Genomic DNA, 14,362 nt, shown 5'->3' with positions numbered 1-14,362 from the left:
TTTTGTTCTCCAGTAGCCTGGCTTTCTTTCTTTTTCTTTTTAATTTAGAAAATCTCAATATACCTATGGATATATGCTTGAAGTATTATACCCAATTGTTTGTATTTGGACATCTTACTTCCTTTTGACTGTTGCCACCTCTGAAGACAGTGTAGGTTTTTTTTTTAATTTGTTTTTATTAAGTATTAAGTAGATGTGAAGGATATTTAGAAGATACATGCAAAACACAAGGAATAATAATTCAGTGTACATGTAGGTACACATGTGTACCTACTACTAGATTTGATTACTGGCATCACCATGACTTGTGTGCCCCTTCTTAATCTTCTCTTAATTACTATCTGGGGTATTCCTTTTGTGTTTATCATAACTTTGCCTTTTGCTATAGCTTCAGCACATAGGTTTGAATCTCTAAACAGTATATCATTTGGCTTCATATATATTTAACTTTATACAAGTGGAATCATACTGTATGTATTCTGCAGGATTTTTTTTTCACTCCACATTGCCTTTCTGAGATTGTTCCATGTTGTATATGGTTACGTTACATCCACAACTCATTTTAATTATTCATTCTATTATTGATGGATGTTTGTTGTTACATCAAATAGTTCGGTTGTCAACATTCTTCAACATGTCTTGTGGCTGTATTGTGTGCAAGAGTCTTCATAGGGTGTGCATCAAGGAATAAAATTACTGGATCACAGAATATGTTTATATTCACTTTCATGGATGGTGCAAGTATATCTCCCTGAATAGTGTAACAGTATGTTCCTTCCTGCAGTGTTTAAACATTCCAGTTATTCCATAACCCTACCTACATTTGATAGCAATTTTTTGCCTGTTTCGAGTGTGAAGTGTTATAGAGGCTTTGTTACTTATTAAGGAGGTTTTGTACCTTTTTGAGTGTTTCTTGGTTTACATCTCCTTTCTATAAAGTTTACATTCAAGTCTTGGAAATGTTTTATTGGGTAGTTTCTTTTAAAGAAATTGGCTTGTATGGTTCCTTATGTAGTCTGGCTATTAACCCATTGTCAGTTACATCTACTACAGATATCTTTCATTAGCTTGTGGTTTCTGTTCTCATTCTGTTTGTGGTGTCTTTCATGAATTAGAATTTTCAATTTTAATTGTGTCACATTCATCTTCACACAACCTCAATCCAGAATCATGAAAATATTAGCCTATATTTTCTTTAAAAGTTGTGATTTTTGTCTTTCACATTTAAGTCTTACACATACTGTTGATCTTTGTCTAAAGTGAGAAACAATACTTTCTTTTTTCTTACTTTTTTGATCAACTGTTTCAACACCATTTTTTGAAAAGTCCCATTTTCCTCTTCTGATCTACAGTGTTGTCATACATTTTTGTATGTTTGTGCTTTGTGTCTAGATTTTCTTTTCTATTTCGTTAGTCAATTTATGGATCCCTGTGCTAAAACTACAGTCTTAAATAGATTTACAATAATTCCTGCTGTAGTGAGATAAGCTCCTTTAATTTAAACTTAAGGTATTTCTTGGCTATTCTTGAATCATTTGACTTTGATAGACATTACAATCCACTTCTCAGATTACTTTTACACAATCATTTTGGGATCACTGAATTTATAAATCAATTTGTGTGAGAATTAACATGTTTATGATATGGAATCCTCCAATCCATGAATAGGGTACTTCTCTCCTTTTATTTATATCTTATTCAATGTCTTACTAAAGGTACCTAATTCTGTTTCAGATGTCTTGATTTATGTGTAAATATTTTGTATTTTTCAATGCTATTGCATTGTTTGTTAAAATTATATTTTGCTCCATTCTTGATTTTTGTACATTACTTAAATCCTACCATCTTGTGATTAATCATCTTTATAAAGACAGTTTATTTTTTCCTTTGGGTGTTTTTTTTTTTTTTTTTTTTTAATTTTGCCAGATATGCTGGTTGGGACCTCCAGTACAGTATTGAATAGAAGCAATGAACAAGAGCAACCTTGTTTCTCGTTTTATTGCCCATATATAGTCATTTTTAATAAATGCCTTGGTGTCCTTTGAAAGAATATATATTTTGTTGTTCGGTATAGTATTCTGTAAATGTCTTCTGAATCAAATTTTTGATTGTATTCAAATCTAATACAGTCTAAACTTTTTTTGTATGCTCTTGTGTTTTTTAGCAAAACCTCTCACTTGGATGGCAGAATGTCAGTTCATTGTAGTTGTTTGGATTTTTTGTTTGTATATTTTGATGCAATGATGCTACACTTTCGGTTTGCTACGTCTGTTTGGGCCTTTAACATTATGTGGGAACCCTCTTTAATATTTTTCACTTTAAAGTCCATTTGGTTTGATACTCCTATAGCATGTTTTGGGGTTGGTGGTCACCTAGTGCATCTTTTTAAATTCTATTTTAAAAGCTAATTTGGAAATACTACATCTCCAGGGAGGTGTTTTTTTTTGTTTTTTTTTTAATCCCTTTCTCCCCATAGAAAGTTTGAAACAGGCAGTTTTTCTTGTGTTCTCTGGGTGGATGGGGGCAGGGGGTAATGTGGATTATTTCTAGTTCATCCGTAATGAACTTGATGAAAATAGAGGTTTTCCAGTTAAGACCCTCCACTTAGGAAAAAGGCTTTTTCTTCTCCTTTCTGTAACCCTGCTATCCCCAGATCTGTTTCTTTTACTTGGTTGAGCAAATACTATCAAGGTGAGCCAGCCTTTGGTGTTTAGTTATCTTGCCAATAACTTCTCATTTTCCCTTCATTTTTGGACTCGTGTGTGTATCTTTAACTTAACATATTGATGCATCTGAAAAATATATTCATAGTATTTAACATATTTAATAATACTTTTCTGTGGGAGGGTTGTCCTGAGGCACTCCAGAGAAGAATCTCGCATCTGCAGTGGCCGTGCCATTCATGGGGTTCCCCGTGCCTTGCTTGCAGCTCTTAGCCGTGTATCCCAAGAGGTAATCAGATTTTTTTTCATTTAATGGCAGCTTAGGGTTTTTCTAAAGTAGAGAGTGCATAGTCTATCCTGGAAAAATGCTCTATGAATACAAGCTAATAATTGTGTTTTGAACTGAAAACAGTGCACAAACTTGTATGCACAAGGCAAAAGCATAGTAATTGTAAGGCATGGGATTGAAAGGAAGAAATTACCTTTTTTAGTTTATTGCAATACTTAGGAAATAAAATAAGCATGGACAATGTCAAGCATACCTGGTTTATTTTAAAGTCATTCTTTTTCATAGAGGTTATTTCTTCTGATCTCTGGATTTTAATAAAATAATAAAACCCCACATATTTAAGTTTGAACGTTTTGCCAAAAGAGGGCAGTATTCACCCACAGTGGAATGTTAAGGGCTTGAAAAACTACTGGAAAGGCAAATGGATTTCTTTTTCCTCATAAGGTTGATAACGTTTGGCAAAACTAGGTCTGCAGTCATGGTCATCTGGGGTTGTTACCAAGATTGGACCATCCCAAGCTGGAATTTGTTTTTCTACTACTTTTCCATTTTTTAAAGTGCTAGTTTAGGGGTAAGATATGTCTGAAAAATCTTAGTCTTTGAGGATGCACTAAAAACCTTCCCTAAGCACCTGTCCAGAGTGGCCAGAAGCCTCGCGCACTTCCCGAAGTCCGTCTTCGGCCGGTGCCCTCGGGGCTCCTCATCGGGGCTGCTCACCCCGTGACCGCGGCCGGCGACACCTGGTGCCGGGGGCGTGCTGGTCTCGAGCCGGGCGGGGTCCAGGTGCGGCTCTGAGCCCTCGCGGAAGCAGCAGACGTGGCTGGTCTCGATCTCGTGAGTGAAGACTGCAGAAGAGGGAATGAACCCGTACCTGAAAGCGGACTTTGGGGCAGGGAAGGGCAAGGGGGGCCTAGAGCTGCGGTCGGAACCCGGCCTGCCCGGTGGGAGCTGCTGACGTCGCCGAACGCAAGGAGACGCTGTTCCGCGTCGATTCAGTAAATAAAGGACGTGCGCGTCCAGGGCACCGCCGGGGGCTAGGGCTGGGCTCGCCTAACGCGCCGGGAGCCGCCTCGCGGGAGCCAGTGCGCCCCCCGCCGCCCCCGCCGCGCTCCGCCGCCCCCGCCGCCCCCGCCGCCCGTTGGCCAGGGGCCGCTCCCCGGAGCCGCGCCGCGTGTCGTGGGCCGGGCTCGGGTCCGCACGCCCGGGCCGCCCCCCTCTCCCGCCCCCCGCCCCCCGCCCCCCGCCGCCGCCGCTCCGGCTGCTTCGCTGCCCGCAGCGGGTGGAGCCATGGCGTGCAGACTCGTGCGCTGGGCCGCCTGCCTCGTCCTGGCCGGGAGGTGCCTGCCGGGGCGCCCCTGCCCGAGCCGCTGCCTGTGCCTGGCGAGCACCGTGCGCTGCGTGCACTGGATGCTGGACCGCGTCCCTCGGGCGCCGCCGCGGACCGCAGTCCTGTGAGTTCACTCGGTCCCGCCGCCCCCGCCGCCCCCGCCGCCCCCGCCGAGCGCGCGCCGCGTCCCGGGGCCCCCGCAGCGCCCCGGCCGTGGACTCGGCAGGAGGTGGGCGCTCTCGGCCCCGCGCTGTCGACAAGGAAACGTGAGCCGTGAGGGGTTGAAACGAATGTATCCGCCCTTCGTGCCGTGGCCTTTTCCCGCACCTTCCAGAACTTACTATGGGGAGCCTCCACCTCTAGCCTAAGAATCCTGCCGTCTAGTTCTCGGCGTGTTCCTCTCACTGGCTCCTCCAAAATCCTCTGGCCCCTATTCGGCCCGCATGTGTCCGTCCCATTTAAAACACAAAACTAAACTGATTCGGCTCTGGAACGTGCTTCCGAGTTGGTTGGGGCTGGCAGGTTGCATTTCTTCTGTTCGTGCTCAACTTCGTACTGCGCGGGCCTCCGGCGGGCGGTGCTGTCAGCCGCAGGCCCCGGGCCCCGGGCTCCGGGCTCCGGGCTCCGGGCTCCGGGCTCCGGGCTCCAGGCACCAGGCTCCAGGCCGCCCGTGGACCGCGGCGTGTCCAGAGCAGACCCTCCAGGGCTCCGGCAGGGCACTGGCTGCTTAGGAGCCTTCTGCGGCTGGGGCCTAACCAGCATTTAGGGGTGATTACGGGATGGATACTGAGACGGTAGAGGAAATCGGGATGCAGGTATCAGATGGGCCTGGATTCAAATACCACTCCCTTGCCTTAATATGGGGGTAATAAAGCTGTATCATTGAGCTGACATTTGGATTAAATTAAATAATACGTGTGAAATACAGATCTTTTCTTACCATAATTTTCAAGCCTTACATCGTAAGAGAGGGAAAAATGCTGAAAGGACATGCTGATTTGAAAGGCTCACCACTCCATGGTAAAGTTTTTGTGGGTTATGTAATGTCCATGGAAGAGAGAACTTCTTTCACTGTTCCAAGTTCAATCTTAAGCAGGCGGAAATAGCCTAAGATTCTTGGAATTTTGAGATACGAGATAACATCAGCAGTGTATATTTTTTTAATCATAATCATGAAATGAGGAATTTAGCTTGGTAATGAAAAGTTGAGGTTAGTGGTTGGTAGTTGTTCAGAGTAAGACATACGTATTTGCCATACATCTTTATGGTAATTTTCATTAAGCATTTTGCTTATTTTATACGCTTGCAAATACCAAAATAAGTCTTACTCTAAAAAGTAGTAAGACAGATTCTTGAACCTGGGAGCACTGCATTGTGCAGGCAATCAGCACAGCTCCAGAGGGGCCTTTATACGTGTAACCGTCCCTGTGTCATTTTGTGATAGCAGTTCCTGACAGCAAAAAAGCTTTAGAGAAGGGGCAGTTTGTCTCATCAAGTGCCATAGACTTAAAAGGCTACTTGGGTCAGATCTGGACCCAAAATTTTGATTCTTAGGTGTTTCCGAGAAGAAATTAGCACTCACTAGACACTGTCTTCTAGATGCAATGGACAGAATTTAAAACTGTTGATGTACTTGTGAAGAGCCTTCCAATACATATGGAAATAAATTATTTTTTTTAAAGATTTTATTTATTTATTCATGAGAGACCGAGAGAGAGAGAGAGAGAGAGAGAGAGCAGAGACAGAGGCAGAGACAGAGGACGAAGCAGGTTCCATGCAGGGAGACTGACCTGGGACTCAATCCAGGGTCTCCAGGATCATGCCACGGGCTAAACGGCGCTAAACCCCTGAGCCACCGGGGCTGCCCTGGAAATAAATTCTAATGGTTGGGTCTGCAGGTTCCAGACTGGGCCTGCTCATGAGCCAGATAGCCCTACAGATGAAATGGGTGTTGCCATGGGTGAGTTCTCGACTCCTTGATGTCTCAATTTCCTTGTCCCTAAAATGGGGATGCTGATAGTGTCCACTGTCTCGGGTTATTCTGAAGACTAAATAAGCTGATGCATGTTAAATACTTAGGACAGTGTCTGGCCCTACTAAGTACTATGGAAGGGTTCACTATTATTATGATTACAATTAAGGATAGGAGCTGCAAATTCAAATACCTCCAGGAAGCTGCCTGGTCAAGCAATGTGAGGGAGGTGGGAAGATGAAAGACAAACTACTGCGTGAGTCGTGTGATGGACTGCAAGCAACTTTGGCTTGGATCTGTGGAGGTCAGGAGGGGTGAGAGGTGAGCCAGAAGCAAGGGCCAGCCAGCTACTGAGGTCATTGCTGCCCTGTGGGAATTTGGGCCTATTGTTAATGAGCTTGCTGCATTTTTCAAGAAGATATGGAAGTCGAAAATGAAATTCCCTAACTTTTAAATCTTAGAGGATAATTTAAAAATTTTTTTAAGTGAAAGGCAACAGCACACAGGCCCAACCACATATATTTGTAGGGTACTTTTATGTCAGGACCTTCCATTTGTGAACTCTATTAGAGAAATAGTATAAAGGCCAAGAAATATGTGTAAAGTTTACAAAAATTGGTGCTCTACTTCCTTTGGGCTCCAAATCCTTGACATAGGATTATATTTACAAGTAAGCAATATCATGAAGGCACACTACTAACTGCATTAATATAAGAATTCTGGAAAAGAAAAAGCCCATCAGCCTTTGGAAGCTAAAGTCTGGCCTGATTTCTCTCTAACAGCAGCATCAAGAATTTTTGTTAAACCACACTTAAACATGTATGTGTTGTCATTGTAACAGTGGAAACAATGTAAATAAACATAGCCAAAGTGCTTTGTAAATGTTAATTAGTAGTAGTATAACTTTATTGAGTTTGTCTTTCCATGTTTTTAAAATTTTCACCTTAATATATTTTTCTCAACTGTAGGTAAGGAAATTTCACTATACTAAATGATTGATTATGGTTGGTGTTTCAAATCTAGAAAAGTGCAGAACTACTCCCTCCAATTTTAATTTACTTCCATCTATAAAGGTATCATTGGGTTATATTATATGTTGTAAACAAAATATTAAAAAAAAAAGGAGAGATATCATTAGGCATTCAAAGCAAATATCGTTTACCAAATAGTCCACTACCATTCAGAAACTCTCACTTCTTACACTGAGTACTTCAGTAAAGCAAATCTTTCAGAATTGGAATTAGCAAACAAAAAATTTATAGTGATGAACTTTAGGGAGCCCGCTCAATAACCAGAAGCCCCACGTAGCTTTTGTTGACTTTACTTCAGAACCAGGTCACTAGGTGGTACCTCCAGAATCTCAGTTGCTGGTTATGAAATGTGATTCTTAGAATTCCCAGGAGTGAAAGATCGAGCTCCGGTTGAACTCAGGGACTGTGATTAAACAAACTCTAAAAACCATCTCGATTCCACTAGAAAAATATAAAAAGTGATTTGAGAATTTCCCCAAAAGTTTTAGATTGGAGAGTATGGGCAATATGAAGGATTAACTATTTAATTAAGGCATTTCCTTTGTGTACAAAGCTCGCCTTGCCCTCCAAATATACCAACCTTGAGAGGGAGGCTGTGGGTGGCAAATGGCAAAAGAACAAGTTCCGTCATGAAAACATTTATCTAGCTGATAAAAATGTCATCTCGTTCAAGAAGAAAATAGGATTCCTTCAGCTTTTTCCAGTTTCCAATCCAATCAGACAACCAGGTTTAAAAAAAAAAATAACTCTCAGGGATTACTTTGGCCTTTGAAACAGAATTTTTCATGACTTTTTTGTAACTGACATAACTTGCTGGCTTTGAGTTATCACTTAACCGTAGTGAGCAGGCCTGGACTCCCTAGACACTTCCTCCATTTGGCATGGTTGAAGGTAAGGAGGAGGGACTCAGGCAAACTATATCTAAATTCAGACCTACCCCAACTGTTGACCTGTTGGAGAGAAAATGGAATAGTTGAAATGCATTTCCTATTTCATTGCCTGCTTAATAAGTCAGGGTACACTATTTCAGCAAATGCCTCCAATCATGGGGGTCTAACATGGTGTAGTCTCACCACCTTAACGATTCAGGATAGCTTGGTCCTCAGAGAGGAGCTAGAAGAGGCTGTTCTAGAAGGTGAGTGTTCATGGAGCCCACTTGAGGATCTTGGGTGGAGGAACAGTGAGGAGAGGGCAGGCCCAAGGCTGTGAAGTGATAAAAGCTTCCAGCTTTTGGCGTTGTGTCCAGGGTATGCCCCATCCCTGATATCTGGGAGTCATTCATCAGTCAAACCAACCTATGGGAGAATTAGTTCAGGGGATAAACAAGTCTTATCTGGACATGTTAATTTGAGGGTCTCTCATGGGACAAATAGTTGAAGCCCAGCAGTAGTTATGAGGAGCTGGAAATGTTGATCTGTGATGTTGAGTACTCACTCCCCTAAAGTGCCAGGGAGGGTGCAGGGTGGAGGTGTGGGACAGGAACACACCACTGAAGGGGATAAAGTGAGCTAGCCAACATAGGAAAGGCAGCAGGATATGTCCCAGGAGGCGTGACCCAGGTTTGACAGAGTCGGGCTTGGAAACTGAAAGCCTGAGAGTTGGATGGTGCAGATGACTTAGCAAAAGCACCTTCAGCAGAAAAGGAATGGAAGCCAGATTGCAAGGATAAAGGAGTAGTAGGTTTGCTTTTCCAGATTTCAGAAGTTGGCCTCCACCAAGTGTTAGCATCCCCAGGATTCTCACCCGAAAAATAGGGATGAGTAATTGCTTATTGATGCCAGGATCCAAGGGGTCTTGCCTCGGATTTCCTACAATAACTTGCACTTAGATGATGTATGCAGATTAAATTAGTGAAAGAGAATAGTGTTTTCTACACAGAACTCCACATTTCAATCCCTACTGTAGATTCATAAGTGAGATGAAGAGAAGCATTGCACAATACAGTTTTTGCGGGAATAATTATAATACGAGGCCACAAAGCTGAAGTCCTTGTTCTAGTTAGAGAGTGCATATATCAAAAGTTGAATAACTGTACAGGTCTGATGCAATAAAGACCAATCTGTTTTTTGCATTTATGGAGTAAGAAAGGTTAGTGAATGTCCTGGTTTGTCAACTTGATAGGTAATGTATATAGTGAAGATAAGTGACAAAGGGTAAATCTGAAAAATAGAGAAAATTCGTTGAGTTTTACTTGGGCATCCTGGTGGAGAGGGATGCAGTTCTGAGAGATCATTGGGATAAGAGTGTGCATTAATTCAGCTGGAGGGAGGAAATGTGATTTCCCAGGAGGCGCTTGTAGAATGAGAAAAGTCTGCATAGGCTAGAACTCTGGAAAGCCCCATAGTCAAGGGAACACATTTATAAGCAAGAGCCAGGACTGTGGGCAGTGGTTGTGAAGTCTGCACTGCTCAACTCCCCATGGTGCTGGGAATGGTGCCCGCTGCAGTTGTGAGGTGTGCTGACCCTGGGGGGAAAAAGAAGAGGAGTCAGAGAAGAACATAGCAACAAAAGGAGTGGAGGAGGGTGGTCAAATCTGTCAGAAGAAATTGGGGGTAGCAGAGAGCAAATTTTGCCTTCCAGGTGTTAGAAAAGAAGAAGGTCAGAGGAATTTTGTTGTTTTGTTTGTTTTTTAAAACATGGGGAATGTTTTGTGTGAGTGATAGGCAAAGAGAGTGGAGGTCATGTAGGAGGAATAAATAGAAGAGCATGTTTTCCTTGGAGCTTGCAGTTCCAAGGAGACGTGTTCGCTAACAGATTAGTGTTAGCAAGTAGTTGGGTGCCCGAGGTCTAGATAGATGAGGCAAGATGCAGACCTTATGTGAAAGAGAAAAACAGAGGCTACAAGCCTCAGAGCCAAGGCATCTGGAGGCCATCACTGCTGTAGCAGATGTCCCGGCCCAGGCTCCGAATGAGTCTGATGTTTCTGGCTCCAAAGGGAGAGAGAAACATGATAGTAATGATGAGAACTACAGCAATTAAGTTAAGGAGATAGTGGATGTTGAGCAACTAAATGTTTCTATTCACCCATTCCATTGCTTCAATGGCATCTTCAAATAAATTTTAGAAAGTTTTTTTTTTTTTTTTTTTTTTTTTTTTAATCCAGTGGAGTGGTAAATTTACCTAAGGTGATTGTGTTAGCATGGGCTAACACAGAATAATAACAAAATACCATAGACTGGGAGATTTAAATGCCATTTGTTTCTTAGAGTTCTGGAGGCCAGGAGGTCCAAGATCAAGTGTCTGGTGAAAGCTCTCTTCCTGGTCCAGTGAGTTAGATGGCTGCCTTCTCATTGCTTCATGTGGTGGAGAGAGAGACCATCTCCCTCCTATCTCTTCCTGTAAGGGCCCTAATCCCATCATGAGCTATCCACCCTCAAGACCTAATTGTTTCCCAAAGACCCCACCTCCTGATACCACTATATGGGGATTCAGGCTCAACATGTGGATTTAGAGGGGAATCAAGCATTCAGTCCATAGTAGTGACCTAGGTTTATGTCATTAAAATGTTTATCAAAAACAAATAGGTTACTGATATAATTTAAACAATTTGGTGTGTTCTTTGTCTAATCTGTATGTTCCTTTCTACTCTGAGTTACAATAAACTATTTCTTAAGGTATGTGGAAGGCATTCTCCTTCTTGCTATTGCATGAGATTGATTGCATCTGACCAAAATTCAAACCATGGGATCTTTTCCAAATGCAACGTGAAAACATTTAAACATTTTAAATAGTCTGCCTTTCTTTCAGGCAACAGAATAGCTACAACAAATGACATAACCCGGTTTTATTGTCTAACTCCAGACCATGCAGTGAAAAACTGAGTTATGTTTAAAAATCATCTTGTTTTATTGTTCCATCTGATCAGTTTGGATCACTGTATCATTCCTCTCCCAGTGATTTTTCTTCTGAGCAAAATGTTTTATGTTTGGATTTTAAAATGGAAAAAAGAAAAACATGAACATCATTTCAGCTAAAGATACTGTAAAAAAAAATTCCTAAGTCTATTAACTTCATTTAACAGCAGAACCAAAAGGCCCTCATTTAACCTCAACTGCTGCAGAATGCTTTATATAATATGATAGATACCCATAATACTTTGTGTAAATGGTTTCCAAGAGTAAGGACACAGATCTTTTATTTTTTTGTAAGTATTTTTTGTTTTTATTTTATTTTTTTTTAATTTTTTAAAGATTTTATTTATTTATTTCTGAGAATACACAGAGAGGAGAGAGAGAAACAGAGACACAGGCAGAGGAAGAAGCAGGCGCCATGCAAGGAGCCTGACATGGGACTCGATCCCAGGTCTCCAGGATCAGGCCCTGGGCCGAAGGCGGCGCTAAACTGCTTGAGCCACCCGGGCTGCCCTAAGTTTTTATTTTAATTCCAGCATAGTTAATATAGAGTGTAATATTAGTTTCAGATGTACAATATAGTGATTCAGCAGTTCCCTAAAATATTAGGTGCTCACCACAAGTGCACTCCTTAATCCCCATCACCTATTTCATCTATCCTCCCATCCCCCTCCCCTCTAGTAACCATCAGTTTATTTCTCTATATTTAAGACTTTGTTTCTTGGTTTGCCTCTCTCTCTTTTTCCCTTTGCTTCTTTATTTCTTAAATTCCACATGAATGAAATCGTATGATAATTGTCTTTCTTTGATTGACTTATTTTGCTTAACATGATACCATCTATGTTGTTGCAAATGACAAGATTTCATTCTTTATATGGCTGAGTAATATTCCATTCTATGTATATACCACATCTATTCATCAGGTGGTGGACACTTGTACTATTTTCATAATTTGGCTATTGTAGGTAATGCTGCTATAAACCTTGGGGTACAGGTATCCCTTTGAATTAGTATTTTTGTATTTCTCAGGTAAATACCTGGTAGTGTGATTGCTGGATTGTAAGGTAGTTGTATTTTTTTTTTAAAGATCTTATTTATTTATTCATAGAGACACACAGAGAGAGAGAGAGAGAGGCAGAGACCCAGGCAGAGGGAGAAGCAGGCTCCACGCAGGGAGCCCGACGTGGGACTCGATCCCGGGTCTCCAGGATCACACCCTGGGCTGCATGTGGTGCCAAACTACTGCACCACTGGGGCTGCCTGATAGTTGTATTTTTAATCTTTTGAGGAATCTCCATACTGTTTTCCACAAGGCTGCCCCAGTTTGCATTTCCACCAACAGAGCAAGAGGGTTCCCCTTTCTCCACATTCTCACCAATGCCTGTTGTTTCTTGTGTTGTTGATTTTAGCCATTCTGACAGGTGTGAGGTGATATCTCATTGTAGTTTTGATTTGCATTTCCCTGAGGGTGAGTGATGTTGAGCATCTTTTCATGTGTCTGATGGCCATCTGGATGTCTTCTTTTTTTTTTTAATAGTTAATTTATTTATTAATGAGAGACGCAGAGAGAGAGAAACAGAGACACAGGCAGAGAGAGAAGCAGGATCCATGCAAGGAGCCTGATGTGGGACTCAATCCCAGGACTCCAGGATCACGCCCTGAGCCAAAGGCAGACATGTCTTCTTTGGAAAAATGTCTGTTCATGTTTTCTGCCCATTTTTAATTGGATTATTCCTTTTTTTAGGTGTTCAGTTTTTTAAGTTCTATATATATTTTGGCTACTAGTCCTTTATCAGATATGTCATTCACAAATATCTTCTCCCATTCCATAGGTTGCCTTTCAGTTTTATTGATTGTTTCCTTCACTGTATAGAAGGTTTTATTTTGGTATAGTCCTAATAGTTTATTTTTGGTTTTGTTTCTCTTGCCTCAAGGGATATATCTAGAAGGAAGTTGCTGTAGTCAGTGTCCAAGAGGTTACTGCCTGTGTTCTCCTCTAGGATTTTGATGATTTCAAGTCTCACATTAGGCCTTTAGTCCACTCTGAATTTATTTTTGTGTTTGGTTGTAAGCATGTGGGCAGTTCTGTTCTTTCACACGTAGCTGTGCAGTTTACCAAACACCATTTGTTGAAGAGACTGTTTTTTTCCCATTGCATATTCTTTCCTTCTCTGGTGAAGATTATCTGACCATAGAGTTTTCAGTTCATTTCTGGTTTTGTATTCTATATATTGATCTATGTGTCTATTTTTGTGCTGGTACCATATTGTTTTTATCACTACAGCTTTTTTATACAACTCAAAGTCCACAATTTGGGCCCATGGTGTAACCATCAGCACTCTAGACTCTGAGTCCAGAACTGTGATGTCTCCAGCTTTGCTTTTCATTTTCAAGGTTGCTTTGGTGACTTGGGGTCTTTTGTGGTTCCACACAAATTTTAGGCTTGTTTTTCCTAGCTCTGTGAAAAATGCTGTTGGTATTTTGATAGGGATTTCTTTAAATGTGTAGATGGCTTTGGGTAGTATGGTATAGACATTTACCAATATTTGTTCTTCCAATCCATGAGCATGGTCCATTTTTGGTGTCATCTTCAGTTTCTTTCATCAGTGTCTTACAGTTTTCACAGTACAGGTCTATCAGCTCTTAGGTTTATTCCTAGGTATCGCTGTTTTTGGAGCAGTTGTACATGGGATTGATTCCTTAATTTCTCTTTCTGCTGCTTGGTTATTGGTGTATAGAAATGCAATGGATTTCTGTATGTTGATTTTGTATCCTGTGACTTTACTGAATTCAAGTATCAGTTCTAGCAGTTTTTTGATGGAGTCTTTCAGGTTTTCAGTATAGAGTATCACGTCTTCTGCAAATAGTGAAAATTTGACTTCTTTGCTGATTTGGATGCCTTTTATTTATTTTTTGTTGTCTGATTGCTATGGCTAGGACTTCTAGTACTATGTTAAATAATAGTGGTGAGAGTGGACATCCCTGTGTTATTCCTGATCAGAGAGGAAAAGCTCTCAGTTCTTCCCCATTAAAGATGATATTAGGGCAGCCCAGGTGGCTCAGCGGTTTAGTGCTGCCTTCAGCCCAGGGGGTGATCCTGGAGACCCGGGATCAAGGAGTCCCACGTCAGGCTCCCAGCATGGAGCCTGCTTCTCCCTCTGCCTGTGTCTCTGCCTCTCTCTCTCTGTCTCTCATGAATAATAATAATAATAAAAAAAAGATGTTATTA

The 14,362-nt window shown here is 41.6% G+C and overlaps 1 protein-coding gene across 8 annotated transcripts in view; it reads left to right on the top strand.

Moving 5' to 3' along the window:
- The first annotated feature begins 4,232 nt into the window (after positions 1–4,232).
- PXDNL (peroxidasin like) overlaps positions 4,233–14,362 on the top strand; it is a 429,464-nt gene continuing 419,334 nt past the window's right edge. For all 8 annotated transcript variants that reach the window (XR_003147577.3, XR_007407163.1, XR_003147578.3 and 5 more), the window contains exon 1: positions 4,233–4,403. Coding sequence is in view for 5 of the 8 variants with exons in the window: in XM_035708326.2 (XP_035564219.1) it covers positions 4,240–4,403 (164 nt within the window). In the remaining 3 variants the exon portion in view is untranslated. The remainder of the gene's footprint in view (positions 4,404–14,362) is intronic.

This window comes from Canis lupus, chromosome 29 (assembly GCF_003254725.2).
Source record: "Canis lupus dingo isolate Sandy chromosome 29, ASM325472v2, whole genome shotgun sequence".
Taxonomy (NCBI): domain Eukaryota; kingdom Metazoa; phylum Chordata; class Mammalia; order Carnivora; family Canidae; genus Canis; species Canis lupus.
This window is presented reverse-complemented; position numbering and strand designations above follow the sequence as displayed.